The sequence below is a fragment of the Mytilus galloprovincialis genome, chromosome 10 (assembly GCF_965363235.1).
Source record: "Mytilus galloprovincialis chromosome 10, xbMytGall1.hap1.1, whole genome shotgun sequence".
NCBI lineage: Eukaryota > Metazoa > Mollusca > Bivalvia > Mytilida > Mytilidae > Mytilus > Mytilus galloprovincialis.
This window is the reverse complement of record NC_134847.1, coordinates 3199848-3217580: the sequence shown is the minus strand read 5'-3', so window position 1 is coordinate 3217580 and position 17733 is coordinate 3199848. Positions and strand designations below refer to the sequence as shown.

General features: G+C 33.1%; 1 protein-coding gene across 1 annotated transcript in view; it reads left to right on the top strand.

The window, feature by feature from the left end:
• LOC143049660 (uncharacterized) overlaps positions 1-17733 on the top strand; it is a 210636-nt gene that overhangs the window by 103580 nt on the left and 89323 nt on the right. The window contains exon 4 of the mRNA XM_076223294.1: positions 4462-4533. Coding sequence (XP_076079409.1) covers positions 4462-4533 — 72 coding nt within the window. The remainder of the gene's footprint in view (positions 1-4461; positions 4534-17733) is intronic.

The window sequence follows — 17733 nt, the reverse complement described above, 5'->3', positions numbered from 1 at the left end:
CTAAACCCCAAACGGGAAGGATTGTGCCTGATGTTCATATGATGAAATCATAATCTTTCAGTCAGTTTAATTGAAGTCTGGAGCTGGCATGTCATTTAACTGCTAGTAGTCTGTTGTTATTTATGTATTATTGTCATTTTGTTTATTTTCTTTGGTTACATTTTCTGACATCAGACTCGGACTCTCTTGAACTGAATTTTAATGTGCGTATTGTATGCGTTTACTTTTCTACATTGGTTAGAGGTATAGGGGGAGGGTTGAGATCTCACAAACATGTTTAACCCCGCCGCATTGTTGCGCCTGTCCCAAATCAGGAGCCTCTGGCCTTTGTTAGTCTTGTATTATTTTAATTTTAGTTTCTTATGTACAATCTGGAAATTAGTATGGTGTTCATTATCACTGAACTAGTATATATTTGTTTAGGGGCCAGCTGAAGGACGCCTCCGGGTGCGGGAATTTTTCGCTACATTGAAGACCTGTTGGTGACCTTCTGCTGTTGCTTTTTTCTATGGTTGTTGTCTCTTTGGCACATTCCCCATTTCCATTCTCAATTTTACATGGACCGATGGTTTTGTATTTATCGATGTCTTAGGATAAAAGTAGTAACATGTACCGATGGTTTTGTATTTGTTGTTGCGTAACGGTAACAATAAAATATAATGTCATGCGATTGTCTTACAAGTGAGATGTATGGAACGACACATCTGTCTTATGATAACGATATTCATATCATTAAGGGTTGCGATGTAACATGAAGCAACTGTTCTATACTATAACGTCATTTGACTATACTGCTCCGTCAATTTGCTATGTGAATAAGATAAATTTATATACTACAGTCCAGCTATCACGGATTCAACAAAGCACGCGATTCCACGATGGAAATTATTTAATAATCGTGGATTTCCGTGATGTACACATTTAAAAGACCGCGACCTTTTACCTAAATAATATCCAAATCTGGTCCGCGAAGTCCACGATGACGGTTGATTTACAGGATAAAACAATTCCTTTAGTGATGCTACATTTTGTAGCTGATACAATGTAAGCTGTCTTAATGCGAGTGCAATGAGATAAGACAACGAGGTGTAATTGGGTCTACGTGCAGAATATAACAAAAAAATGTTTTAAAGGTTTTTTTTAATTCATTAAGCAAATGTATGATATTTGATTACTAAATACTTTTTATTCTGAATTAAGATAAAAATATTTTAATTTCGACCTCCCGAAAAAAAGCTTTAAATTGTTTATCAAATTTGACACACGCTACCTTTGTCGTACCTTAAATTGGATCTTATTTTAAGTTCAATAGATAAACAACAAGGTCTAACTGGGTGTACATTTAGAATAAAAAATAAATTTGTTTTTTTAAAGGCTTACGCATTGATAAAAAAAATTGTATGATAACTCATTTCTTTTTATTCTGATTAAAAAAATAATTTTAATTTAATCCTCCAATAAAAAGTGGTAAATTGTTTAATAAATTTAAAACATGCTACCTTTTTTGTACCCCAATTTGGAAGTTACAAAGATTACAATGCCTGTCAATCATTACCCCAATAAAGGTTAATAAACGCATGACCTACGTCGGCCAACAGACACCTGCTGTTATAAACAAGTACGTGTCCGGTTTATATTTCAACAGGTAAACAGAAGTTAGTTAACAGAAATTGATAGGTGTTTTTATTAAATTGTTGAATGATAGTTTAAACCAAGCTTCACATGTTCTTAATTGAGTCTTTTATGCAAACATTTATTTCAGGAGGATAATACGTCACTTGGATTGTTTGATTATTGTCTTTGATTACATTTGAATAAAGTACAAAATTTAATCCATTAACACTTTCAATCTTTTTGCAATAAAAACAAATGCTGGTTTTATTTGTAATACAATTTTCAGCTTTTTAATTCTATAATTATAAAAATATGACCAAATTATTAAACACAATCTTTTTTACTCATTTTGGACTGGTTGGAAGTTGTTTGTAAAATGTCCAGTGACAAATATCTCGTATATTGTCGTGCAATTTCTTTACGCGATGTTGCTGGTTAGCACGTTTATCTAATTAATTCCTCGGTCAATATACCAGTCTTTAAAACCATGGGACTGTTAGACAACAGGACAGTTATCAAATAGAGTTTAATGGCATTTAGTATACATTCAACATTGAGCACTACAAGACATGGTTAAGACCCGGGGTTTATATATGTACTTATATGATGCAAAGGACAGACTGTAAACTCGGATGCCTATTTTCTGCATTAATAAGTGCATGTCATTTTGGAAGATAACAGTTGGAACATTATGTAAATAATAAGAAAAAAAATGGTGGAAAACATGTTTATCGTATGATTTGCCAAAAACTAAGCTTTATCAAACTTAGTGGGGTATATTGAAAATGTAGTGAGGGCAAACAAAAAGACATAATTTGTAGTAATATAGCATAGAGGAAAAGACAGAAGATGGATTGGGAGAAGAGCTAAGTTTACTGTATTTAATTTAATGCAACAATTTCAAATATCTTTTTGAAAGATTTGTGTGGTCCTTAAAATGACCGTGGCAATCTTATGTAAACTGTATACACCTCAAAGGGCGTTGAAGTCTAGCTCTTGATAATGGGGGTCAGCTTCTGGTGGATTGTTCTCAATCTGGACAGCAGCAAGTGCAGGTCTTTGCTTCTTTGGCTGCCGACGCAGCATCTCATTGACAGCATTGATGACATTCGTCCGGAAGATGTCTTCCTGACGGACCTCAGGGTACATCCGAACTGTGAATTGACGAATTTTTCTCGCCTGGATGGGTGCAGTTGACGCTTGCCATGCTTCCCACCACCATTCCAGTTGTAAAAGTAGCGCAGGTTGTCCATGCCGTACAATTCTGGATAAAACCTTTTTGTTAAGGCAGCCGCAAAATTACCAGAGCTCTTTGCCGAAACCTTGATTCTTGTCAGCTGATGGAATGGTGGGCCAATGTTGTCCGGCTAAAATCTTGACTTGTTGCCTCGCCAGTCTTGTACACATGACTTCCAGGTTTGTTAACCCACGGAGTACTGTATCATTTTTGCTGTTCATAGTATCAAGGTTTTTCTGGATTGATGTTACTGCAAAACCTATTGCTGCTAGTGCAGACATTATAGGACCGAGATGACTACAAGAATGGGTTGGTCTGGCTGGTGTAAAGGGCGATACTAGCGGTGGAGTTGGTGCTGTTGGATTTGGCCCAGGGATGGCAATTGGTGTACTAGAAGTTGGTACAGGTAGGGGGACTGCTGGTTGGGTCTGATTGGAACCTTCAGCAGATGCTGTTTGTTGGGTAGTGGCAATGCGACGTAAAGGTGGTCTGATGACTGGTAAAGGGTCGTAAAACCCTGGGGGAGTGACAACCCTAATCACTTTTGCTTCCGGTTTACCACTTTTGCTTAGGGGTCGTACAGTTTTGATCTGGAAGCCTTTAGTCTGCTTGGTGTTTGACGTATTGGACCTGATGATTTAACTGCTGTTTTTTTTTGGGTTGAGTTCTCTCGACAAGTGGGCTTGAAGGATCATCACTCTCGGCTGCTAGAGAAAACCGTATGTCCTGCTTTGCCTTTTCTACTAGGGCTGGCATTGCCGCGTAGTCACCAGAACTAAGGATGATGGCACTAGCGTACTATTTACTGTTCTATATTTAACAATGCCATCAAAGTGCAAGATTTGGCATGTCACAAAACCAGGTTCAACCTACCATTTTTTTCTTTAAAAATGTCCTGTACCAATTCAAGAAAATGGCCATTGTTATATCATAGTTCGTTTCTGTGTGTGTAACATTTTGACGTTGTGTTTCCGTTGTTTCGTTTGTTTTCTCCTATACTTGAGTGTACTATAAGACGTGTCACGGTACTTTTCTATCCCAAAATCATGTATTTGGTTTTGATGTTATATTGGTTATTCTCATCGGATTTTGTTCAATGCTTAGTCCGTTGCTGTGTGTGTTACATTTTAATGTTGTGTCGTTGTTCCCCTCTAATATTTAATGCGTTTCCCTCAGTTTTAGTTTGTTACCCCGATGTTGTTTTTTGTCCATAGATTTATGAGTTTTGAACAGCGGTATACTGATGTTGCCTTTATTTGAACCACACCAACAAACGACAACAACTGAACAACAGGCTACTGAATAGCACACGTGAATTAGTGTCTGCAAACACTTCTATTGACCTAACTGTTGTTAAATATGGTCTAAAAGAAAAATTTTTGGTATTTAAATTAATTGACTATAATGTGGTAAAACGGTGTGAGATTAAAAGTGTTAAGGTTTAGGAACAGATCTTCAAAATGTTATTCTCCGACTGGTTATTTTTTGTATTGCATCTATTGTATGTACCTTTAAACCAGTTTTCAAACAGTTTTAAGAACCAAACTGATGCCTTTGATTTTTAAATAATAATGTAATGTAGAACTCAATTTTTAAAATATCATTTTCAGGTATTTGGATAGGAATTCAATTACCCGGATTGATGCAAACGCCTTTGACGGACTATCGGCACTTACAGTATTGTAAGTATATAAAAACATTTACTAACACAAATGTCGCCATGTGTTAGTGGTTTGCTGTTGCATTATATCGTACACTCTTGTAGTTAATTGATCCATGTTAATGTATATTTTTTTTAGGTATTATCTTTTGCCATTTCACCTATCCTTTGGAAAAGTTAATTTCCACTTTTCTACAAATTGCAGTTGAATAAATTTATCAATTTGCTACGATACATCTTCTATTATTAGTTCTCATTTTAATACCAAAAACATTGTACCTTGGACAAAAACTTCTGAAAGAGGATCTAATGAATTTATTTTTAAACTGCTAACATATTTTATTTTTTTTCCTCGAGAATGTTTTGTTTTGTTCCATGTTTAAGCCAATCAAACGGATACAAAGACCATGTTTAATGTGTCTTAAATAATAACAGAACAAAGCAATAACTCTCATTCAGAAAGTAGAATAGTCAATAGGTCCGAGTACACAGTTATCGTCCTTTGAATATAGTCCTTAGTGTGGATAGTGTGTTACTTGCCAATTTTTGTTATACCCCTTCCAAATTTATTTCTCCATGTTTTATGCCTCATATAGCAAGTTGGGGAGAAGGGGGGGGGGGGTGAAATGACACTGTAAAAAAGTTGGGTCATAAATATTAATGTAAAGTAGTGATTAGGTCCAGCTGAAAAAGGTCAAAAATTAGTACTTCGGAAGCTGTCAAAAGATTTCAAGACCCCCTTAACATAAGATTGTCCATATTTTGAGTTAGAGCTGATGAAGTTTTCTATTAGTTTGATATAGTTTGTCCCAAAAGTAGTACAACACACTGTAAAAATATTATTGAGAAAGCGCAGGTGGGATTTTTTTAATTTTCATTTATTGTCTAATAGAAATGCACTACGAAATAACTGTGTACTCGGACCTAAGAGGTGAAATCAGGAAAAATAGAATCTGTACTTTGGCAACTTCCCTGAATGATTTGATGGTGCCATTTGTCAAATAGCATAAAACTAAAGGATTTAAACTTTTATTTGATAGAATTTCTGCAAAAATGACCAATTTTGGCATTATATGGTCAAAATAAGCATTTCATAGCTTTTTCAATTTTGATGCATAAGTGGCATTCTGACTTTCTATCTGACATGTTTTCATGTGTCAATTTTTGTGTTTCTATGCTTTAATCCAGTTCTATTACTCATTTTTGAACTCTGAATCTACAGAAAAGAAGATTATCTCAGAAAATATGAGCAAAATGTGTTGTATAAATGACCCTCGTCCAATGCCCTGTTTGGATCAAGTTAAATGTGAGGAGCATGGCACATAAAAGTTGAAGTCCATAATAAATACCTCACTAAATTTGTATAAAAAGCACTTAACAATGTCTTTTGTACCTGTTTCATTTCACATAATATCTTTCTTTACTTCTGTAGGATAGCATGTGGTTCAAATATAAGCCTGTTGAGACTAAAATTGCATGCAAGTTTTTCACTAAAAAGTGAAAAATCTTTGTATCAGACCATACTGTCTGCTAAAAAAGTTGAATGTAAGAGCCTTTTTGTGCTCAGATTTATTGTATCATGTCACCTGAGTATAGAAATGATAGAAAAGACACAAATGTTTATTTCCTATAGCTTCAATATGGATTTTTAAACGTAAATATGTGCTACGGCCTCAATTGACCCTAAATTAATTTTAGTCTTACTTGGCCTAAGACCCTTTTAAACTAATATGATATGTTATTTGTAAGTTTTCTTTCCATTTAAAGTACATTAAATACATATGTAAGGATAATTTATAATCAAAAAGCTTCACAAATTTAAAATTGCTGGAAAATATTACATCTTCATGTAAAAAGTAAAAACACAAAAATACTGAACTCCGAGGAAAATTCAAAAAGGAAAATCAAAAATCAAAAGGCAAAATCAAAAGTCCAAGCACATCAAACGAATGGATAACAACTGTCATATTCCTGACTTGGTACAGGCATTTTCTAATGTAGAAAATGGTGGATTGAACCTGGTTTTATAGCTAGCTAAACCTCTCACTTGTATGACAGTCGCATCAAATTCCATTACATTGTCAACGATGCATGAACAAAACAAACATACTCAAAGAGTAAAAATGTCAAAAATAGGGGTACAACAGTCAATATTGTGTTATCATCTTAATATCACTACATAAACAACAAATGTAACAAAGTAGCACAAAAAGGCATACATCAAATTCAACATTCTCATTTTGCTTTTCCTATACGGCTGAATTTATCTATGTAAAGTCTACCCATAAATGAAAGAAGGTTTTCATTACTGGTGTAAAATTGCGCGTTTGAAATTCACACAGGTAGACATAAAAATAATTTTGTCGTATGACGGCATACATAAATGCAGACTCATGTAAAGTAGATATAACAAAAAACAGACTTACAGTAAAAATAATAAATAAAATAATGGTGTGGTTCAAAGTAATAATAATAAGGCCCCCTTCATTGGAAAACCTCCATTTTTAGGCACAGGCTCATATAAATTTGACTTTTGACTTTTGAAAAATTATGCTAAGTCTGATATAACAAATGAGTACTCTATTGCTTTAAATACATGATATATTATATATTAAGGCATTTTAAAAGTATTTTTTTTGCAATATTTAAATTTTAAAAGCCCCAAATGTTGAATTTCTCAATTTTAACGTCTAAATTTAACACGCAAAGTTGAATATAGAATTAATCATATTGTCTATAATATATATCCTATTGCTATGAAACTTTGTAAGCAGTCTTGTAATATATTAAGCTTTAGTCATACCAAGTTTTATTAAGATTGGTCAACTTTTTCTATCCTATTAGGTCCGAGTACACAGTTATCGTCCTTTGATTTTCGTTGTCCACGAATATAGTCCTTAGTGTGGATAGTGTGTTACTTGCCAATTTTTGTTATACCCCTTCCAAATTTATTTCTCCATGTTTTATGCCTCATATAGCAAGTTGGGGGGGGGAGGTGAAATGACACTGTTAAAAAAGTTGGGTCATAAATATTAATGTAAAGTAGTGATTAGGTCCAGCTGAAAAAGGTAAAAAATTAGCACTTCGGAAGCTGTCAAAAGATTTCAAGACCCCCTTAACATAAGATTGTCCATATTTTGAGTTAGAGCTGATGAAGTTTTCTATAATTTTGATATAATTTGTCCCAAAAGTAGTACAACACACTGTAAAAATATTATTGAGAAAGCGCAGGTGGGATTTTTTTAATTTTCATTTATTGTCTAATAGAAATGCACTACGAAATAACTGTGTACTCGGACCAATAACCCCAATAAAAGGCTCTGTAAGGGTTAATTTTTAAAACTTTAATTTTTCGAATGAATTTTCTGTGTATGCATTGCTATATTTTATGTTTTGAAAGTATTATAAGAGACAATGTATTTCTCTTTCATATATTATAAATATATTAACCTAAAATAGGCCAATGTAGGTATAGTTTTCATTTTAGGAAATTTTCTCTAGAAATTCATCATCTCTTTCGACCTTATTTCATATGTGGCGCCACCCCTCGCTTATTGCAGTTTTGGTTTTAAAGTAAAGTCTATGGTATATCTAAAATATTTCAGCGAAAATATTCATGGGCGAGGGGAGGCGTCAATGTTAATTCTGACATTAATTTCATCAAATTAAGCCAAAAATCAGCTGTTCATATTTTCAAATTTGTATATATTTATGACTTCCGAAATACATCACTAATGACGATATTGGTCCAACATTTTTACTAGCTGAAACAATTGAACATTTTAACATACATCTTCATATAATTTTCACCACATCATTGCAGTTAAAAAAATCAAGTTTTTAAGACCAAAGTTATGAGTTAGTGAACCAACTCCTTTCAATAAAAACAAAATGTAATGTTTTTCAATTCATCCTTTAAACAAAGTGATGTAACCGTACATTTACAAAAAAAACAACAAAAAAAAAACATTAGGCGTGATGTTATAACATCTTCGGTATAATTATAAAAAAAGAACGATGAAAATCTTCCGTCTTTATATTGGATACCTTAACTTCTCAACATTCCGTAAAGTCACCGATATAAAGCAGTATAGTCAAGGATATACTACTTACACAAACACCTCTCCAATAGAGTTATAAAGAAGAACGACTGAGATCAACATTCCGTATAGTCACCGATATAAAGCAGTATAGTCAAGGGTATGCTACTTACACAAACACTGCTCCAACAGAGTTATAAAGAAGAACGACTGGCAACGACATTACGTACATGTATAGTCACCGATATAAAGCGTTATCTTAAAGGATATACTACTTACACAAACACTGTTCCATCATAGTCAAAAGAAAAACGACGGAAATCGACATTTCGTATAGTCATCGATATCAAGCGTTATCTTTAAGGTTATGCTTCTTACACAAACACTGCTCCAACAGAGTTATCAAGAAGAACGACAGAGATTGACATTCCAATCTGATTGTGACATATTACAGACAGCAGTCGTTATTTATAGCCAAATTAATAGAAAACAAAACAACACTATAGTCGATTATTACTTTTCTCAAGTCATCTGCTAAAATTAAATAAGGAAAACCATTGTGCAAAGTACATTATAAGCGTTAAAAATTAAGGTTTTACCATGGAAAACGTATATCACTTAATTTAAATGTGTGATTAATATTCTTTGCTATAATTCTTTGGTGATTTTTACTGATGGCATATCATTATATTTATAGTTTACATTAAGCTATGAATGTTTCATCATTATTTAATTGATGAAAAACATTTGTCTGAATGTATAATATAAAAAAGAAGATGTGGTATGATTGCCAATGAGACAACTATCCACAACAGACCAAAATGACACAGACATTAACAACTATAGGTCACCGTACGACCAGTTTTCAAACATTTCTGCCCCCACGGTTATTTTTATATATATGTTATATGTATTTTGTACGTATCAAGTGTATATGTTACCATTTGAAAGTAATGTTAAAAGACTTCATATTTATGTAACTGAATTTGAGTTTTGTTTCTTTAGAGGGTACCCCACATTTGTTTTTGACATGATAGTGAACTAGGGCAAGGATAACTATATTTTCATTTAGATTGTTGCCACTACCCTTTGAGATAAATACACTTAACTCTCTGGCGCTATACATTTTAGATTGGTATTTGTTTTGCATAGTTACACGAACCTGGCTTCTTGCTTGTCCTATGTTAAGGGTTATCAACTGTATTCTACGTTGATAAAACAGGTATTAACAAATATCGATATATTACGATAAAGTTTTACGATAACATTTTGATTTTGGAATGGAACAGACGGAATGTTTGATAATACTTAAATGAACATTTTTCAATTTTAGCCTTTTGTATGAGAGTAGTATAATTGTTTTGTTATTGTTAACTACTGAATGAGGAGGACAAACCATTTTGTCAACAAAAAGTTTTGCATTAATTATTATTCAGGTTTTACTGTCCTTTACAGTTACTAAGGTAAAATTGATGATTGATAATCAAGATACACAATTACGAACAATAGCTGTTGTAATACTTAAATGAACATTTCATGGATTTGGCTATACTTTTTTGGAACTTTTGGATTATAGCTCTACATCTTTTATATAAGCTTTGGATTTTACATATTTTGGCCACGAGCATCACTGAAGAGACATTATTTGTCGAAATGCGCATCTGGTACAGAAAAATTGGTACCGTTAATGTTATTACTACCACTGGGTCGATGCCTCTGCTGGTGGACTGTTAGTCCCCGAGGGTATCACCAACCCAGTAGCCAGTACTCCGGTACTGGCATGAAAATACGGATTTTTTGTGTTATTAAATTACTGTTACAAAATGTTAAAAAATATTATAAATTAAGGAATGTATCTCCCTCATGCAAAGCTCTGATTCCTTTCATGGATTTGGCTATACTTTTTTGGAACTTTTGGATTATAGCTCTACATCTTTTATATAAGCTTTGGATTTTACATATTTTGGCCACGAGCATCACTGAAGAGACACTATTTGTCGAAATGCGCATCTGGTGCAGAAAAATTGGTACCGTTAAGATTATTACTACCACTGGGTCGATGCCTCTGCTGGTGGACTGTTAGTCCCCGAGGGTATCACCAGCCCAGTAACCTGTACTCCGGTACTGGCATTAAGATACGGATTTTTTGTGTTATTAAATTTGCTGTTACAAAATGTAAAAAAATATTATAAATTAAGGAATGTATCTCCCTCATGCAAAGCACTAATTCCTTTCATGGATTTGGCTATACTTTTTTGGAACTTTTGGATTATAGCTCTACATCTTTTATATAAGCTTTGGATTTTACATATTTTTGCCACGAGCATCACTGAAGAGACATTATTTGTCGAAATGCGCATCTGGTGCAGAAAAATTTGTACCGAGAAACTTTGGCCTAAATTAGCAATAAATAACAACCTTTGAATTGTGTGCTAACATTCGACTAGAAGGATTAACTTCCTGGCCACGGCCGACACTCGGCTAACCGAGAGATAGGTCGGTTAATCTATATTGATTATGCGGCTATATCGGCGGTTGGTCTGTTAATCGGGTTGGTTATACGTCTGTTAAGAGTAAAACGCACAATTTTAATATTAAAATCTATTTAATATACAGATTTTAGGTACATTATAAGAATCAAATCAAAAAAAGAAAAGTGTCTGACAAAATGATATATATCATAGAACATTTTCCAACTGTAAAAACATTTATAGTCTGCGCAGTTTTTAGTAAAACTAAAAGGCGTCACGCAAGTATGTAGTATTTATGCTTATTCGCATAGCAATTTTTGTAATGAAAGGCGAAAAAAATAATTTTAGATATCATTTAAAGGACACAAAATCGTACTTTGGTTCTAAAATATAAATTGAAATTAGTAAATATTTCATAATTGTAATATAACATGAGTAATACCACGTTTTAGTGAACATTATGGGAATAAAGTCTGTTAATGGGTTGGACAATTGAAATTGTGTCAGTTAAGAGTTATTTAGCCACAACAATAGTTGTGCTACCTTTATATTTTCCCTTTGAAAAAGTTAAGAATGAGATGCTCTTGAGGAAAAAAAAATGACAATACGCTGCAACAGTATCCTTCTAGTAAGAACATTTTTATTTTTACTTCCTTTGCATTTTATTAAGGTGTGTTACTTCAATATATGGATATGGATTGCCTGCTGGAATATGCATGAATCTATTATTAACGTTTTCTTCAGCCTTACTTTTTGTGTCTGTTCAAAGTAGCACGTTCTCAAATCCGTCCGAAAGTGTCTTTCTAATATAACACATGGTACATATAACGTGTAGTCGTTCTCATATGCACATGATATTTGTCACTGGATGTTAAACTCTAAATCGTCAACATCATCCAATTGGTTCTTTTCTTCTATTACTGAATCATCTGTTGTTTACAAATCAGTCTAAAGAAGTAAATGGAAAGGAGCGAATGCAGCTACATTTGGTTATCTTAAGTTTTAATTAATTTTATTCCGTTTAGTTCCTTTCTACATAAGTGCAGAGGAGAACTGCAGTTGTCCGCATGTAAACTTTTAGCATTTATTACGAATATGAGTACATAGCAATCCGTTACTGTTTCAACACCCAGGGGTGTTTCATGTCTTTATTCTCAAACAGTTATTACTTTTTTGTATCTTTTTTTATTAATGCATCACTTCCTACTGTCCTTATCTATTATTCTATATATTCTGTGTTTCCATCCAGATTCTCGTGTATACAATGAGGGTCCGGATTGGGGGTGTTGTTTATTTCTATATTCTTTAAATTGTCTGTTACTTTTCTCTACATTTTATTTTATCTTACTCATTATTATTTCTTTATTCTTTATATATTCTAGCATCCCAATATATTTTACTTATTGATAATAAAATTGAGAATGGAAATGGGGAATGTGTCAAAGAGACAACAACCCGACCAAATAAAAAAACAACAGCAGAGGGTCACCAACAGGTCTTCAATGTAGCGAGAAATTCCCGCACCCGAAGGGAATGTTTAGTTACATTACGACGTTTATCTCTGATTTATATACTGGTTAATACCAATTTAGATACAAATTAGTGTTATTCATGACAACCTAAACAGAATCCACATGATATATGAGACCATTCTTGGATGAAATCAATATGTATAGATTATAACAGGCCCTTTTCTATTTTAGCCCTGGTATCATCCCGAGACTCCCATATCGGCCTCGAGGCTTTAGCCGAGGGCCGATATGGGTCGGGGGATGATATCAGGGCAAATTTGGAAAACATGTTATAATCTTTAAGCTATTTATCACATATTTAAGTGTTGCAGAAAAGAGGGAAAACAAGTTCAATTATAACAATTTAAAAATTTATCCGTATCCGTAACAAATATCATGTGATAAGATATAAATAACGCATAGCTGAGAGGGTGATAGAGCAGATTGGGTCCCGGGAAAACATTGTCAACCGCGGCGAAGCCAAGGCTGACAATGTTTTCTTCGAGGGATACCGATCTGCTCTATCACCCTCTCAGCTATGTGATATTTGATTTCTTATAATGAATGTCCTATCATCATTTTCTTTAACAGATGAGTTTTATTATAAAGTATTTTCTATGTAGTCACGTACTTGACAGCGTAACGGGTATTTGACTGAAAATCATCAGAAGTGAAGTAAATAGACAATAGAAGTGCATTGACTTGACATATAAACGATACAAGGATTAGGCCCGAAACGGGAAAAAAGCTCTGCTATCAAGAAAACAATTATTTTCAATTGTTGTTATTTTGTTATTGTTATTTATTTTATTTAAATTTTGGATAAATACCCCTTTCAAAAGGCCTCATATCTGGCTGAGAAATATACATCACAATGAACATGATGAAATGTACATCACCAGTTGAAACCCATCGATGTTGAACGAATGCGTTTAATATCAACAATAAGCATAACACACAATGATTTATAGGTTTTAAAGTAAAAATATTAACAAGTGAAATGCGTTTTTCCAACAATTGTAAAAGAAATAAATTTGAGTCGTTCCACGCTTCGTTGTACAGTAAATTAGAACTTTAAGGATTGTCTATAAAATAACTTGATGTAGATTCAATTCATTGTCGTTTAAACTGCCGATTTTTGATTGGTCTAGCCGAGAAGGTGACATTCCAAAAAATTGACACCCGCTCAGCCATGTGATAGTATCAGATTATTACATGTCATTTTTCATATCGCATGTATTATCAACCCTAGGTTCAATATCAGCCCAAGAGCCGCATGGCTCGAGGGCTGATATTGACCGAGGGCTGATAATACATGCGATATTAAAAATGACATTTTATGATCTTTTTATCATATGCTTCAACAGTCGAGAAAAATAACAGATTCATATATTGATCCTTTTACGTGGTTCCCGAAAAGAAGTTGAAAGAGTAAAAAGTTCACGGACGTCGGACACAAAATTAGATACATTCAATATGAAATCTTTCGATCATATGCCTCAACAGAGAAAAAAAAAAACACATTTTAATATGGACGAATCGACAAAAAAAATAATAATTCAGCAATATACATAATGAACATTGTTTGGAAAAGTCAACTTTTTTAAAGTAACTTTCTAAATCATGTTTCAGAAAAAGTAAAAAAATGCATTTATTATATATATTTTTTTTTTAATTCAATTTCATTATTTTACACAATTTACTTTCCAGTATTCAAATAATTGTTTTGTACACTACTTTGTAATGTTTTTCACTGAAAACGTAGCATTGAGGTGTATTTTCCGGAATTTACCGAGTATCACCGGAATGCCATGTGATAACGTTACGGAAATGTGATAACAATCGAAGCATGTGATAAACTTTTCATATCAGCCCGCTAAGCACCAATTCATAAAATATGGAGTTTACGTTAATTTAATGTTATTATCATACAGTAAAAATCATATGTTATGTAGTCTAAGTATATGATAAAGTAAATTAACACCTTCTTATTAGGCAATCAAAATATGGCATTTTAACATAATGTATAATAATACTTTAACATTACACTTTTTTATATCATTTTTCAATATTCATGGCCTAAATTCATTGTTCATGTCAGTGTTTCCGTATATATTATGTTTCATTGCTCATGTGTTGTTTCCGTATATTTTAGCCACTCGTCTTGAGCCTACCCATTTGATCCGATAACACCCCATACAGCAATAAAATTATACTTTTATTGCCATTCATAACTCTTAACAGACCAATTAACAGACCGGGTTTTATACATCCGACCCATTAACAGACCAGGTTTTAAATAAAGATTGATTTATGTCACCAAAATACAGATTTTTGTGTAGATTTTTCACACAATGATATCAATTTGGTTGACAAACATAATGCCTGTCTTTGTTCGAAATTCAAAATATCGCATGCAAGTAAATTTAACCAACGTGTCTTTTTGTGTACATTTAGTGTGTGCAAAATGTGTATAAATTTATTGATGAGTAACACGCCTTTTCATTTTATAGATCGTACATCGAAGCTAGAAAAATAATAATTACACCACTGGATTCAGTACATTGAATTGTTTTGTTAGACATGAATAATTTTTATGATAAACATATATTTAAAAAGTTATACAATGAAACATGCAGAATTTCAAATGATTTCCTCGATAACACCTGATTAACAGACTTTAGCCAACCCGATTAACAGACCCACCGCCGATATAGCCACATACTCAATATAGATTAACCGACCAATCTCTCGGTTAGCCGAGTGTCGGCCGTGCTGGGGAGGTCTTTAAAGCATTAAAGGCAGAGAGGACATAAAATGACGGTAAACTTACCTATATCATGTAGATCTTTAAAGAATACATGGTTTGATCCTTCCCGTAATGATACAAAAAAGAATAAATCATGTCAGTTCATTAGGGCACAGATACATTCTTTCTTCTCCATTTTGTACAATGCAAAGTCGGAAACAGAATTTCTTTTTCTTGTTTGCACACAACATTTTAACTGAGGTCACGTAATCACCCTTGACCATGTAAAATATAGTTTTAAGGGAAGTGGGATATATTCTTCCTTCTCCATTTTGTCCCATGTAAAACCGGAAATAAAATTTCTTCTTTTTCGCACTAGACATTTTAACTGAAGGCACGAAATCACCCTTGACCTTGTAAAATACAGTTTTAAGTGAAGGAGGAGTAAAACATGTGTCGTTGTCCTTATAATAATGTCATTTTTATAGTTTTGAAATATGTTGTAGGCCTTGACGAGTTATAAAATAAAACACAAAATTAAACATCGGTCACCGTGCTCGTTTTCGAGAAAATTGAGGCTGAAAATTGGGTATTTGTGCAATTTTGTAAAAAAGGTAGGCAATGTTGGAACAAATATTCTTCGTCGTGAATTATTAATATCGAGTTCAATTTGAAGCTGTGATAAGTGACAATAAGGGAAAAAATAAATCCTTACACGAATGACTATACAATTATTCAAGCTTTGCTTGAAATTACGGACCAGATGCTCAAGTGGCATTTTTTAAATCCCAAAAATATGGAAATAAAGTGTTTCTGAAAATGTCATTTTTATCATTTTTCTGCATAAACTGCATTTTGTCATGCTTTCTCCAAATCTCAAATAAAAAATATATGTGAATGAATTGTATTTCACATCAACTACAAATTGCATAGTTGCAGAGAATATATAAACAATTACATTAAATATTGAAGCACATGTGAACAATACAAACATAAACATTAGATTACAAACTAACCAGGAGGAGTGACCCTCACATTTATAATTTTTATAAATCTACAAAGTTTTTCAAGAGCAATATAATTATTAGAGCTCATCAGTTGTTGATATTTATAAATATTTGGACGAAGAGTACAATAGTATGGTAACAACCTCTTTCTTTCTTGATTTAGAGCATTACATGACATAACATAATGATATGCATCCCCTACTTCTCTTGATTCGCAAAGATGGTACAACCTATCATTTCTTGATATGTTATTCCATCTTCCCGTCTCGATAGGTAATCTGTGACTTCCACATCTAAATTTACACAATATAAATTGATTATATATTGTCACCGTCCTGGATTCTATGCTAAACGCGATTTATCCTTAAAATTGCGTCCACCCCTTTGTAACCTCACAGTTAGTGTTAAAGTGCACGACGTCGCTGGCAGACTTTTACGCCGTTATCGCTGCAAATTACCGGCGACATTTTTCAGATGTTTAAATATTGCTTGTAAAGAGCTAAAATGTACCTAACATGCAAAAAATTGATAATATTTTTTTTGGAAATAAAATTATGTAAATCATAAATACATCTCTTTGTTTGTGGTCTAAGTGAGAAATCTCTCAAGAAAAATGATTACGGACTGTTGATAATTTTTACGGCTTTTAAAATTAAAGACTCGGCAATTTAGAACTTGACATACAGGTACATGTACTGTACACACTCGTGTATTAACTTATGTATTGATTTATACCAAAGGTTGACATCTAGAAGTTTTTTTGTCTTATTTTGTTTGGTGGGCTGCTGTTTCATCACAATACTCCTTTAAATATCTCTATTCACCTTTTAATCACTTTTTAGAATTTCACATTAACTCATAACATTAAACTTTTATTCGGGTCAATTATAACAATTGAATTAATTTTTGAGGCTTCTAAACGAATTTTATAGCTGACTATGGGGTATGGGCTTTGCTCATTGTCGAAGACCGTACGGTGATCTATTGTAGTTGTTAATTTCTGTGTGATGTTTGTCTCTTTTGGAGCGTTGTCTCATGGGCAATTATACCACATCTTCTTTTTGATGTTGTAAGAAAACAAAAACAAAATATTATAAAGGAAAATCTTTAATATGCTAAAAGGATGCTTTTGTCCAGACAGAGAAACTATACCATAGTTTTGAAATTTTGATTTGACAAAAACGATTGAATTAATAGCGAGAGGAGTGGACATTTTACCTATGCGTTATTTCATTGGTAATGTTTTTTTTTACCACAGCGCGACGCGTTTATTACTCTGTCTGTGCATCCGGTCCTTATGGTTAATTAGATTTTTCAAGTGTACAATTCTTGCAGTCTGTAAAACTGATAATGTATGGACACGTTCGTAAATTAGTGCATATCAACTATTCTTGAAAAGAGTTATGCCATTCGGAAGTATCAATTATGCCCGTCGTTTCATGAA